This window comes from Balaenoptera acutorostrata, chromosome 11, assembly GCF_949987535.1.
Source record: "Balaenoptera acutorostrata chromosome 11, mBalAcu1.1, whole genome shotgun sequence".
Lineage (NCBI taxonomy): Eukaryota > Metazoa > Chordata > Mammalia > Artiodactyla > Balaenopteridae > Balaenoptera > Balaenoptera acutorostrata.
Genome location: NC_080074.1, coordinates 100,692,103 through 100,706,466, shown reverse-complemented (window position 1 = coordinate 100,706,466; position 14,364 = coordinate 100,692,103). Strand labels below are relative to the sequence as shown.

Sequence of the window (14,364 nt, the reverse complement as noted above, 5' to 3'; positions counted from 1 at the left end):
GTCTCTAATAATAAACTTTGTACCTGTTTTTACAGTTTTTGCCTCCTTGGAACATTCGTGCTTTCAATGGGGGAACGAGCAGGGGCCACATTGCTTCTAGCCTCTAGCCCCTAGTGGTCTAGTGGTTAGGATTCCTGGGTTTCACCCAGGCTACGCAGGTTCAATTCCTGGGCTGGGAACTAAGATCTCTCTTCAGGGTCGCTGACTGCTGTCCCTCCGAGATCATTATGAGAAAGCAGCAGGAAGAAACTCTCTCTGGCTGAATGTGAATGGTTTCACCTGGGTCACAGATTGCTCTCTGCATCCATCACATGACAACGGGAAGACTCAGCCATAGCGGAAGGCAGTACAGTACGGCGGACTGCAGTCCTCGAGGACATAGCGGAGGGGAAGGACCAGCCAACCTGGAAGCTCAGCTCTAGCTCCCTGTTTCCAGTGGTCTAATGGCATCTCCACGTGGATGTCCCACTACCATTTCAAACTCAGTAAGTCCCAAAGAAATCGATCATCTGCCAAAGCTCCAAGATCAAACCTTTCTGTTCCTTTCCTTGCCAGTACTATTTCCCCAGGAACACTAGATTCAGGCAAACCTTGGGTATATTCCTCTTCTCCATACACTATGTCCATCCAGTTGCTGAGTCCTGCTGAACTTTCCTCTCCACGCCCCCTCCTTACCCCAGATTCTTCCACCTTCAATGAATCATTATGCATCCATATATATGTATGTATATATATATATATGTATATATATATATATATATATTCATATATATGTAGTTACTCTGCATTTTCTATTTTAAGAATTTAACATCTTAAAATTTATTGAATTCCTCTACTTCTCTATCCAATAGATAGACTATTCTATTACTAGAACTAATAAGATAGCAGGATAAATTATATACATAGAAAAATCAATAGTTATGACAGTGTGGTACTAGAGCAGAAATAGCTATATATATTATATATAGGTCAATGGAAAATAATAGTCCAGGGTTTTATATATATATATATATATATATATATATATATATATATATATATATATGAAATGGCATTTCAAATCAGTGGGTAAGGATGGGATTAATCATTTCTTTAAGGTGACACTATAAACAAAGTGAAAAGACAAACTAGGAAAACATTTTCAGTATTTATAAAAGACAAAAAGTTAATGTGTATGTGTGGTGGTTTTAAAACATGCCCACCAGGAATTCCCTGGAGGTCCAGTGGTTAGGACTCCATGTTTCCACTGCCAGGGGCCTGGGTTTGATCCCTGGTCAGGCAACTAAGTTTCTGCAGGCTGCGCTTGGTGCGGCCAAAAAAATAAACACAACAAAACAAACAAAACAAACAACGGAAAAAACCCACGCCCACCAATTCTTTGATACTCTTCTCTTCAAGAGGTGGAGTCTATTTTCCCTCTACTTAAGTGTGGGCTGCACTTAGTGACTAGCTGCTAAAAATAGAATAAAGTGGAAGTGATCTGTGTGACTTTGGAGACTAAGTCATAAAAGGCACAGTGGCTTCCACCTTGGTCTCCTTCTCTCCTGGGGGAAGCCAGCTGCCTAATTGTGAGGACACTCAGGCAGTCCTGTGGAGAAGCCCATATGGCAAGGAACAGTTCTGCTAACAGCCCTGTCACTGAACCATCTCCAGGCCCAGTCAATCCATCAGATAACTGTAGCCCAAGCTAAGATACTTTTAGATTCCTGATTCACAGAACCTGAGATAATAAATGTTTTAAGCTACTAAGTTTTGAGATAATTTGTTATAATCAACTGAGAATTGCATTTGGCTACAGCATAGATCCCCCAAACCCAGTGGCTTAACCAGTTTTTCTCTTTTATATAAAATAAGTCTGGAGACAGGCCGTTCAGTGCTGATGTGATAGCTTCATGATATTTTCTGTATCGTAAGCTGCTTTCTACTTTTGTTCTGGCATCTTAGCATATGGCTCATATTCTCTGGGTCATCTCACAGCCCCATGTGGTTGCTGGAACTCCTGCCATCACATTTCTACTTTACAGAGGAAGTAAGAGAAAGGGGGGGGGGAGGAAAAAGGGACATTCTGGAAGTTTCACCCAATGACTTTCACTAATAGGTCACTGACCTATCAGCAATGAATGGAGGTTGAGAAATATATATATATTTTTAAGCTGGGCACAGTGTTGCCCCAATAATATAAAAGTTCTGTTAGCTCAAGAATGAGAAGACAAGAAAATCCAATTAAAAAATAAGCAAAGAGTTTAAACAGACAATTCCTCAAAGGAGATATACAAATGGCCAATGAAAACAAAAAAGATGCTTAACATCTTTAGCCATCAGGGAAATGCAAATCAAAACCACAATGAAATACCACTTCATATCCACTAGGACAGCTATAATCAAAAACAGGTAATAGCAAATGTTGGCCAGGATACGGAGAAATTAGAACCCTCAAACACTGCTGGTAGAAATGCAATGTGGGGCAGCCACTTTGGAAAACAGTTTGGCAGTTCCTCAAAGGATAAATATAGAGTTACCATATGATCCACTTACAATTCCACTTGTAAGGAAAAAATTGCCAATAAACTAGTTGAAATATATGGGGTCTGGTTCTATTTGTAAAATTTTATTTCAGGCTCCTAGCAAAATGCCTGGTACCTAGTAAGCACTCAATATTCATAGTTGAATAAATGAATATGTTGAAACTGTAAATATTTTAGAATGAAATCACATGGCAAAGAATCATGTCCTCCTTTGGAATCCATTCATTACTGTATAGAATTCACTATCTTGATACTAAAAGTATTTTTTTTTTTTATTGATACTATTTGGGTATATAACCGAGGGAAATGGAAATATTCGGCCACACAAAAATTTGTACATGAATGTTCATAGTAGCATTATTCATAATAGCCAAAAAATGGAAAGAACCAAATGTCTCTCAAGTGATGAATGAAGAAATAAAATAAAATGTGGTATAGACCATACAATGGAATACTGTTCAGCAATTAAGATGGATGAAGTACTGATACATGGTACAACACAGATGAACTTTGAAAACATAATGCTAAGTGAAAGATGCCAGATGCAAAGGACCACATGTTGTATAACTTCATTTATATAAGTTGTTTAAAAACAGTTCTGTTAGTAAGAGAGACGGGAAGAATGAATATCAGGTAAGAAACTGGCAGTTTCCACCGCAGTTAATGTTCAGATCATATAAAACTCCTACAAATCAATTTTTAAAATTAATGACTTAGCAGGAACATGAAAAAGGACATGAAAAGGCATTTTGTAAAATAAATACAAATACATAGACATATAAAAAAAAACCTCACCCACAATAAAAAATGCAAATTAAAATAATTTTATGGTTATTTGATAATGGCTATTATTAAAAAGACAAGAAAAACAAATGTTGGTGAGGATGTGGAGAAAAGGGAATCCTCACACACTGTTGGTGGGAATGTAAATTGGTGCAGCCACTATGGAAAACAGTATGGAGGTTCCTCAAAAAATTAAAAATAGAACTACCATATGATTCAGCAATTCCACTTCTAGGTATTTATCTGAAGAAAACGAAAGTACTAATTCAAACGATATGTGCACCCCTGTGTTCATTGCAGCGCTATTTACAATAGCTAGATATGGAAGTAACCTAAGTGTCCATCCATAGATGAATGGATAAAGAAGATGTGTGTGTGTGTGTGTGGGTGGGTGGGTGGGTGGGTGGTGGAATATTACTTGGCCATAAAAAAGAATGAAATCTTCCATTTGCGCCAACATGGATGGACTTGGAGGATATTACGCTAAGTAAAATAAGTCAGACAGAGAAAAACAATACTGCATGATTTCACTTATATGTGGAATCTAAAAACCAAAACAAATGAACAAACAAGACAGAAGCTGACTCATAGATACAGAGAAAAAACTGGTGGTTACCAGAGGGGCAGGGGATGGAGGGATGGATAAAACAGATGAAGAGGATTGAGAGGTACAAACTTCCAGCTATAAAATAAATCATAAGGATATAATGTACACATAGGGAATATAGTCAGTATTGTACAACTTTGTATGGTGACAGATGGTAACTCGTTTTATTGGGGTGATCATTTCATAATGTATAAAAACATCAAATCACTATGTTGTATACCTGAAACTAATATAATACTGCATGTTAATTATAACTTTAAAAATGCCATAATAAGCTAACCTCCCTGAAAAAAATAATATCGACGTATCTATTTTTCAATCTATTAAGATTGGTAAAGTTAAGTACATACACTTTGAACCAGAAACTGCACCTCCTAAGAATGTATTCCACAGAGCCATGTTACTCAAAATGCGGTCCATGGACCAGCAGAATTGGTATTACTTTGAGGGGTCGGAATCTACATTTTAATGAGGTCTTCAGGCAATTCCTATGCACATTAAAATTTGAGAAATACTGTTACAGATAACTCACACCGAAGAGCAAAGATATATCTATGAGGATTTCTATTGCAGGATTGTTTATAATGTTGATAATTTTCTTTAAAGTTAATACACCTCAACAGAAAACAGTTAAAAAAATTACCATATAGCTATATAATGGAAGACTTAGAAAACTATAAAACAAAGTGGTAGATAAATGTTTAGTAATATGAAAGATTCCTAAGACATATTGTTAAATGAAAATAATCCAGATGTATGTATGATTGATACCATTTTTGTCTTTTAAAAATCTATATATTAATGAGAGTGGTGCTGAGGGAGATCATGGACTTTTATGTTCCTCTATATACATGTCTCTATTATTTACATTTTTATTTTAATTAAATAGTACTTTTGTAATTGAAGGAGATGTTCTCTAGACCAGGCACTGGGGGAAGGATGTCACTGAGAAGGACGGGGAGTTTCTAGCTCTCATTACATGGCATCAATTCAGTCCTTGTCAACAAAAGAAAATAAAACCTCCAGCGGCTCCTTACAGCTTTTGGGATAAAGTCCAACCGTCTGTTGCTCCTCCCTCATGCCCCTGAGTGAACCTCCGTTCCAGCCAGCAGAACCCCTGCCTTCCTTCCGCTGACACTGAGCTCTTTCTCCTCCAGGACTTAACACCGGCACCTCCTCTGTCTAGAATCTCTGCCCTGAATATGTGATATTATGTGCACATGTGTATTATAAAATTATCCCCTGGCAATTCGTAAAAGACCTGTAAGTGCTGGGTTTCATTATTATAACATATTTCTCATTATATTGAATTACTTGTCCACTAACCCTATCCCTGGACTGTAAGCCCCCTGAAGACAGGGCCTGTGTTTTACTGTCCTTGAGTGCCCAGCCAGTCCAGCCTGGCAGAGAGTAAGTGCTTAACAAAAGCATGCTAACTGATACCTCCCTTTCCTCTGTGCCAAGGAAGAAAGTCACATCCTTTCTCTCCGACTACATCAAACCACCTGGATGTTCGCCTTCTCCACACTCCAGCAATGTGATAACTCCTTTGCAAAGCACTTCTAGCCCTTCAGAGAGCTTTCCTATCTACTCTTTTTTTTCCATTAATTAATTAATTTATTTATTTTTGGCTGCATTGGGTCTTCGTTGCTGCGTACAGGCTTTCTCTAGTTGCGGCGAGCGGGGGCTACTCTTTGTTGCAGTGCGTGGGCTTCTCATGCCGGTGGCTTCTCTTGTTGCAGAGCATGGGCTCTAGGCACGTGGAATTCAGTAGTTGTAGCACGCAGGCTCAGTAGTTGTGGTGCATGGACTTAGTTGCTCCATGGCATGTGGGATCTTCCTGAACCAGGGCTCGAACCCATGTCCCTGCATTGGCAGGCAGATTCTTAACCACTGCGCCACCAGGGAAGTCCCCTATTTACTCTTTTTTATTCCTCACAACAACCCCAGGACTGAGGAAACAGGCAAGGGGTGGGTGGGAGGTGTTTATGAGAGTCAACTAAGTGAAGGCAGTAACTCTTTTAACTGTCCAGCAGTCTTTTGAGGTGGACATGTTTATCCCCATTTCAAAAATGTGAGAATGGGGCTTCCCTGGTGGCGCAGTGGTTGAGAATCTGCCTGCCAATGCAGGGGACACGGGTTTGAGCCCTGGTCTGGGAAGATCCCACATGCCGCAGAGCAACTAGGCCCATGAGCCACAACTACTGAGCCTGCGCGTCTGTAGCCTGTGCTCTGCAACGAGAGAGGCCACGATAGTGAGAGGCCCGCGCGCCGCGATGACGAGTGGCCCCCGCTTGCCGCAACTAGAGAAAGCCCTCGCACAGAAACGAAGACCCAACACAGCCCAAAATAAATAAATAAATTTATTAAAAAAAAAATATATATATATATATTTTTTAAAAATGTGAGAATGAAACCTCAGTAAAATGATATAACCTGCTGAGGAACACGCAGCTAGTAAGTGGTGGAGTGGGTTTGGAACCTGCTCTCTCTGACTTTAAAACCCCATGATACCAAGTGAACAGATTTGTCTGTGAACTATATTAGCCAAGCCGGACAGGGCAGGAGGTAGTTTTTCCCGATTTTCAGCTCAACACATCTGCCATCAGACCATTCTCATTGCAGTGGCTTCTCTTGTTGGGAGCACAGGCTCTAGGCGCGCAGGCTTCAGTAGTTGTGGCACTTGGGCTTCAGTAGTTGTGGTTCGCAGGCTCTAGAGCGCAGGCTCAGTAGTTGTGGCGCACGGGCTTAGTTGCTCCGCGGCACGTAGGATTTTCCCGGACCAGGGCTCGAACCCGTGCCCCCTAGCATTGGCAGGTGGATTCTTAACCACTGTGCCACCCACCACTTGGTATTTCTTGCCCTTCTTCCCCACCTTTTGTATCAGGGAATGAGTTTCTTTTGAATTCACAGTACTTCTGCATTGAGGTTGTCCGATTCCTTTAAGGTCTCGCATGATGCAATGGCTAGCCCCGCCCCTGTCCCGCCCCTCAGCTCTACTAAGCCACGCCCGCTGGCTTTTTTAGCCGCGGGCCAATTACCGCCCCTCATCCGGGTTTCTAGGACTGGGAGATTAGGCTCGTAACCAGGCAACAACCGGTCCACTTGCTTCGGGGCGGATTTTCAGTTCGGTTATTCGCAGCTCTTCTCTCAACGGCTGCCAGCTGCGGAAGGCGAGTGCCCGGCCCCCCCGTTGCCACAACAGCAGTACACAACTCCTTCTCCCTTGCCCTCTACCAAACAGTCCTCCCTTCTCGGGGCCAAGACCTCTCCAGTACAGCTTCTAGTTGAGCAGAACCAGGGTCTGCGCCCCTTTGCAAAGGAGGCTTGATTGAGTGGGAGGGTTGGAGGCCGCGCGTCAGGCTGGTGTCCCAGAGGGGACAGGGAAATGGGTCTACGCGGCGTGGGAGAGTTAGAAGAAAGGAGTAGAGCAGGGGTTATAGAGATGGAAGGGGATGGGAGGGGGCGGTAGGGAGGTTTGGAGGAGAACGTGGCTTAAGGCAGAAGTGGGAAGAACTAAGGAGAGGGAAGTCCAGGAAGCTGGACACCGAGCTGGTGGAGGAGTTGGAGCCCCTGAGAAAGGCAGGAAATGTCTTGGGGGTCTGGGAAGGCATCCAAGTGAGAGGGGTCCTTGGTGGGAAGTATGAAGTGGAGGTTGGGAGTCAAAATGAGATGTTCACAGGGATGAGGAAAGAAGCATCGCTGGCAGGTCTGGGGTGATAGGGTGATGGGAGGGGTACCCATTCATGGAGGTGAGGGAGGGAGCGTTGGCAGACGCTGAGGAGACCTTCTTTCTCAGGGCCGGGACCTAGCTGGATCTGACTCCAGAGCCTTCAGCAGGGAAGAAAAATGTCAGATGAAGATGATCTGGAAGACTTTGAGCCAGACCTGGATGGTCTGGAAAGGGAAGACGACGACGAGAAGGAGACAGAGGAGTGGGAGGACTACAGGAAAGAGGGAGAAGACTCTGAGGGAGTGAGAGCTTGGAAACAGGGGGCCGGGATTAAGGGCTGGGGTTAAAGGGATGCCTGAGTCCGCTTCCTCCTGCAGTGGATGTCCACGCCCCTCACAGAAGACATGATGAAGGAAGGGCTTTCTGCACTCTGCAAGACGGGTAATGGACTGGCCCATGCTTACGTCAAGCTGGAGGTTAAAGACAGGTGTGTTCATGGGGGACCAGAAGAGGTCTGAGGGTGTGGGACCCAGTGTCCTTTCTCAGCCTCCATCCTGGGTGTTTCGGCTGAGTTTGCATCTCTGGCATCTTGGACCAGCGAGGAGGGAAGGATAGAGTCTACTTTTCAGGACGCTGTGACTCCCTGTGTCAGAGCTGGCCTGGGCAACTGGAGGCTGTGAGGGTATGGGATGGGGGTGGGGATTCCTGTTGGACTCCCTCACTTGTCTTTCAGAGTGTCGCTTCTCGGCCCTTCACAGACACAAGGTCCCTGCCCACCCTTGAGAACCCACCTACCTTCTCTTCCCCCTCCCCAGCCCTCCCTTCTGTCAGCCACTCTTCTCTCCACTCTAAGCCATCTTCATACTGCCCTCTGCTTTAGTACCTCTGACAGTCCTTGCTGGATTCTTAACCCTGACCCTGGCCTCTACCGTCTCCTAGGGATCTGACAGACATCTACCTGCTGCGTTCCTACATCCATCTGCGCTACGTGGATGTTTCCGAAAACCACTTGACAGACTTGTCCCCACTCAATTACCTCACCCACCTGCTCTGGCTCAAGGCTGATGGCAACCGGCTGCGGAGTGCCCAGTTGAACGAACTGCCCTACCTGCAGATCGCCAGCTTTGCCTATAACCAGATCACCGACACTGAGGGCATCTCTCATCCTCGTCTGGCCAGCCTGGATCTCAAAGGTGGGGCCTTAGGATGGGCCTCACAAGATTCCTTCCTTGCCTGGGGCCAACAGAAGTGGGCAGTGTGGTCCTTGGCTGTGCCACACAGCAATCTGCATTCATTCATTCACTCATTCAGACACTCATGATGGCTCACAATGACAGTTCTGTGTGCTGGAGATGTAGCAGTGAACAAAACAAAGAAAATCCCTATTCTCCTGTAGCTTACATTGTAGTCAGGGGAGGCAGGCAATGATCAGTGATCAGTATTTTATTTTTATTTTTTGGCCGCACTGCGTGGCATGCGGGATCTTACTTAGTTCCCCAAGCAGGGATCAAACCCATATCCCCTGCAGTGGAAGCATGGAGTCTTAGCCACCGGACCATCAGGGAAGTCCCAATGATCACAATAAATAAGTAAATTTAGGGACTTCCCTGGTGGCGCAGTGGTTAAGAAACCTCCTGCCAATGCAGGGGACACGGGTTCGAGCCCTGGTCCAGGAAGATCCCACATGCTGCGGAGCAACTAAGCCCGCGAGCCACAACTACTGAGCCCGTGCGCTGCAACTACTGATGCCTGCGCGCCTAGAGCCTGTGTTCCGCAACAAGAGAAGCCACCGCAGTGAGAAGCCCGCACACTGCAACTAGAGAAAGCCCGTGCGCAGTAACAAAAGACCCAACACGGCCAAAAATAAATAAATAAAAATTTAAAAAAATAAGTAAATTTATAAAGCATGTTAAAAGGAGATAAGTGCTATGGAAAAAATCAGGGTAAAGGAAAAGGGGGGAGCAGGGGTGGCGATTTCAAACAGGTTGGTTAGGACAAGTGTCATTGGGAAGTTGACATTTGAGCAAAGACTTGAAGGAGGAGAGGGAGTTAGCCATATAGCTTGCTGGGCACCCCTCATTCACTCCTCAAAGACTTAGGTGGGCACATCCATCGGGCCCTTGGACTGCCAGACCACCGTCCAGGGCTCCGCAGCTGTTAAGTCTGGAGCTGTCCCTCCTCATATCACCTGGCATTAGAGAAGATGATGCAGAGGCTCCCCAAATTCAGGCTCTACTGCTGAACATTTGACGTGGCCCTTTGAACTCTTTTTTTTTTTTTTTTTTAAAGGATTTTCTTATTTATTTATTTATTTTTGGCTGTGTTGGGTCTTCGGTTCGTGCGAGGGCTTTCTCCAGTTGCGGCAAGTGGGGGCCACTCTTCATCGCGGTGCGGGGACCGCCCTTCATCGCGGTGCGCGGGCCTTTCTCTATCGCGGCCCCTCCCGTCGCGGGGCACAGGCTCCAGACGCGCAGGCTCAGCAATTGTGGCTCACGGGCCCAGCTGCTCCGTGGCATGTGGGATCTTCCCAGACCAGGGCTCGAACCCGTGTCCCCTGCATTGGCAGGCGGATTCTCAACCACTGCGCCACCAGGGAAGCCCCCTTTGAACTCTTGACACCCTCCTTCTCAGGGAACCACATCCACATGGTGACAGGTCTGGACCCCCAAAAGCTGATCAGCCTGCACACACTGGAGCTTCGGGGGAACCAGCTGAACAGCACCCTGGGAATCAACCTTCCTAAGCTGAAGAACCTCTTCCTGGTAGCTCACTGGGTCAGAGGGTGGTTGGTGCCGGGAAGGGGGCACTGTCCTGGGGGCCAGGATGCCTGGTTCTAGTAGACTCACCTACTAACTTCACCATCATCATCATAATTGGTATCATTTCCTGAGTGCTTACTTGGTGCCAGATGCTGTGTGGATTCAGAGTCAAAACAGACAAGGTGCTCACCACCTAGCAGGGCTGATAATACACAATGTGTGGATAATATAGAGACAGTTTGCTTTGATACAGGTAGCAGCACCACGTGCATAACTGAGGTACAGATCAGGCTAAGGAGGCCACTTACGTGCCTAGGCTTTTAGACTCTTGAGCTGCCTCATTCCAGGATGCTGTTGAAGCCATTTCTCCTCAGTGGGGCAGTGAGGCTCTTGGCCCGGGCGGTGGGTTGAAGCATCTCCTCCCTAATCAGAGGTGGCTGTGCTGGGATGGACAGTAGGGGTTACTGCTGAGCTTTCTCTGGGTTGGCAGCTTCTTCTGGATTCTTTACTCTCTACACGGGTCTCTACCCACCTCCACTCCCCTCCTGTACCCTCTCTACCTCTTAGATTTGCTCTTTTGCTGCATCTCTTTCTGATTTCCTTCCCTCTCCCTGCTCCCCTCTCCTAACCTATCTACTGTATCCTGGGGTCTAGGCCCAGAACCTGTTGAAGAAGGTGGAAGGCTTGGAAAACCTAAGCAATCTCACTACCTTGCATCTTCGAGACAACCAGATTGAAACTCTGAGTGGCTTCTCCAAGGAAATGAAATCACTGCAGTACCTCAACCTAAGGTATGAACCCCCTCCAGGCCCACCTTGCCTCTACCCCTGACCAGGAGCCACCTTTGACCCTATGTTTCTCCCTGGTCCCAACCCCCCAGTTCTAGACCACCCCAGATTCTCACCTCATCCTCTGTCCTAATCCTCACCCCTTCTGTCCTTACTTTCTTCTGCATCAGTCCTAATTACAGCACTGAGACCTCTGTAGCCTGAGACCCTGAATCCTATTCATTCAACCCACATATTGAGAACGTACTATGTGCCAGGCCTTGTGCTGTGTTTTGGGAACCATCTGAAGGAATCAGAGATGGTCCCTGTTCTTAGGGACTCAGTCTGGCTCCATCCCATATAAGTTCCCCCTGCCCTTCTCCATCTCCTGGGCCCCAATTCCCCTTCCAGTTTCCTGCCTCTCTTCTCCTGAGCCCCACCTGTAAGGGATGGCCCCATACTGCTATAAAACACAAGACATGCTCAGATTTGTTTTTGGGTTTTTTTTCCATAAATTTATTTATTGATTTATTTATTTTTGGCTGCGTTGGGTCTTCGTTGCTGCGCGGGCTTTCTCTAGTTGCGGTGAGCAGGGGCTACTCTTCATTGTGGTGCACGGGCTTCTCATTGCGGTGGCTTCTCTTGTTGCAGGGCACAAGGTCTAGGCGCATGGGCTTCAGTAGTTGTGGCACGAGGGCTCAGTAGTTGTGGCTCGCGGGCTCTAGGACGCAGGCTCAGTAGCTGTGGCGCACAGGCTTAGTTGCTCCGCGGCGTGTGGTATCTTCCCGGACCAGGGCTCGAACCCATGTCCCCTGAATTGGCAGACGGATTCTTAACCACTGCGCCACCAGGGAAGTCCTCGTGCTCAGATTTGAGGCGAGAAGAGTATTTAAAAGACAATCTCTAGTTGGAAAGGCACTGAGGATCAGGGGCGATTTTCTTGCAGCAACTCTTGTCGGATGGAGGATTTTATGTGTGTATCTTTAAGCAAAGATGTAAGGAAATTGCCTCCTTCGTCAACAAAGACAAATCCTCGAGGCTGGCAATGGAAAAAGAGTCTCCAAGTAGGGAGTGGTGGTTGCACCTTGAAGCCCAAAGTCCTGCTTTGACTGCTGGAGCGATCTCTTGCTAATTAGCTCTGCCCCCTTGGTCTGGTAGGGTGCAGGGGGTATTGTTTTCCTGTTAACGGTCTAGACAGGGATAATGGACCTTCCTCAGTGGCTATTTACCAGGGATGTTTGGAAGTAAGTGTGGGGCGGAGGGGTTGTCTCAGTGGCTGGGAGGTGCCCCTGGGGCCAAAGACCTGCAAGCAAGGACAGTCCAGCCCCTGAGAAACACCAGAGTGGTTCAGTGCCTCTCTTGAGATAAGGCTGAAACATTTAAGCCTGATTTCACAAAGGCGTGAGGCAAGAGCATGAAAACAATACACAGTATACTACAATGAGGTACTTTAGGGGAGGAAGCTTATTCTTCAGGCTGGGAGGCCCCGACCCGTCCCCAGCTCCAGGCTCCTTCCTGTGGGAGCACCAAGACAGCACCATCTCCATGACCCCAGAGCCCATTTCCTTCTCCACTGGCTCGGGTCCTACCTTCTAACCTTTGATTAGGTGTGATGACACAGAAATCTGTCCCTACAAAGGAGATTCCCCCCTACTCCCCAACTACAAGACAGGGCTGAGACCTAGCTCTGCTGTTCCAAAAAGATAAATATGACCCATTACAGAATAGACTGTGGCACCTAGGGATTCCCTGAAGGGCAGGACAGGACAGGAGTAGGGTTACACAGCATCTCTGCAGCAAATCTGGCAGTGCGTGGCAGGCCAATGCACAGAGGCCATGTTTCTAGAGAAACCGGAGCCCAGTGCGAGATTCCCCCTGAGGGCCCATACCTGGTAGCTGGCCTCCGAAGCCCGTGGTCCCCTCGTGAACCCCTCCCGACCACACCGGCAGGGGCAACATGGTGGCTGACCTGGGGGAGCTGGCCAAGCTGCGGGACCTGCCCAAGCTGCGAGCCTTGGTGCTGCTGGACAACCCGTGTACGGACGAGAACGACTACCGCCAGGAGGCCCTGGCGCAGATGCCGCATCTCGGGCGCCTGGACAAGGACCTCTACGAGGAGGAGGAGCGGGCTGAGGCTGGTGCGACCCGGCAGCGCGTGAAGGAGGCGCAGGAGGCTGAGCCCGAGCCCGAACTGGGACCGGACCCGTCATCCATCTAGCAGTTCCCCGAGCCTCCAAGGACAGTAAGGAAGGGGGGCAGGGAGGCCAGAAGAGGAGGCCAAGGGCCTGGCAGATGGGAAGGGAAGTTGCTGTAGGAGGAGGTGGCTGAGGAAGGCAGAGGCAAGGAGAACCCTTGGGGAGACCTGGGTTAGGAGTCACGGGGGAGGAGAAAGAACCAGAAGAGCCTGGGGGGAGCTGAGAGAGGCTTAGGAGAAACATCAGGAGGCCTGAGGAGTGAGCAGTATGAATGGGGTGGCAGGCAGAGACGTGGCTGTGGGCTGGGCGGCCACACCTGATGGGAAATGCTGGGTCTGGGGCATGGGGGGGGGCGGGGTTGGGGGCCGTGTATGAGGATGGCAGCTGGGCCTAGAGGAGAAGGCAGGAGAGGAAGATCCTGCACTAAAGAGCCAAAGCTAAAAATAACAGGACACTGGCAGAAGGAAGAAAGGAGGGCAGAATGAGGCAGAAAGGGACTGAGGCTATGAGACCAGGGAAGCGCGGCAGCTGGCACTTCAGATGGGGCAGAGGCAGCAGTGGGAGTGCAGTGGGGCCCAGAGGATTGGCTTCTGTCCTCTTCCTCCGGAAGACCAAAGATGCTGGCCCCAAGACTGAGGAGACTCCCAGTTGGGGGGGCCCACACCCCCTCTTCCGGAGACAGAGGACGCCTTCTCTTGCCCCAGGCCTAGGAATTCATCACAGCCTGCCTCCCAGACTCCGTGAGGGGCACCTGGGCAGCGGTGACTCGGCGGGAGCAGCCCTCCGGCAGGCCTGGTGGGAACCAGGCCTGGATGGGCCAGGGGATGCTTGAAGAATTGGCTGCGGAGGGACTGCGGAGGCGGCGGCCTGGAGTGTTAGGAACAGTTCGTTTTTCCAATAAAGAGACATTTTGATACTCTTGTGTCTGACCGGGTTTGTGAGACCCTGAGGCTGTCACGGGCTTCACTGGCGTGAGGCTGAGATTGTTACTTTCCACGGGGTCGGGGTGTGGGTATGAGCGCGCGTGGGCGGCGGGGGGCCAGGTGCTGGGTGGC

At 47.9% G+C, this 14,364-nt stretch overlaps 1 protein-coding gene across 1 annotated transcript; it reads left to right on the top strand.

The window, feature by feature from the left end:
* Positions 1-7,184: 7,184 nt before the first annotated feature.
* On the top strand, positions 7,185-14,199 carry LRRC23 (leucine rich repeat containing 23). Its single transcript, XM_007170133.2, has 8 exons — positions 7,185-7,217; positions 7,715-7,890; positions 7,966-8,075; positions 8,528-8,781; positions 10,220-10,350; positions 11,002-11,138; positions 13,065-13,356; positions 14,014-14,199. Exons 2-7 carry the CDS (start codon positions 7,765-7,767, stop codon positions 13,330-13,332), a joined length of 1,026 nt encoding a protein of 341 aa, XP_007170195.2. The 5' UTR covers positions 7,185-7,217; positions 7,715-7,764; the 3' UTR covers positions 13,333-13,356; positions 14,014-14,199.
* The last annotated feature ends 165 nt before the right edge of the window (positions 14,200-14,364 follow it).

Excerpts from the sequence above, each read along its gene's own strand:
- LRRC23 (XM_007170133.2), top strand. The coding sequence starts at position 7,765 with ATGTCAGATGAAGATGATCTGGAAGACTTTGAGCCAGACCTGGATGGT. Across the intron at positions 8,076-8,527 it reads AAGCTGGAGGTTAAAGACAG|GGATCTGACAGACATCTACC; the intron begins GTGTGTTCATGG and ends ACCGTCTCCTAG. Across the intron at positions 8,782-10,219 it reads GGCCAGCCTGGATCTCAAAG|GGAACCACATCCACATGGTG; the intron begins GTGGGGCCTTAG and ends CCTCCTTCTCAG.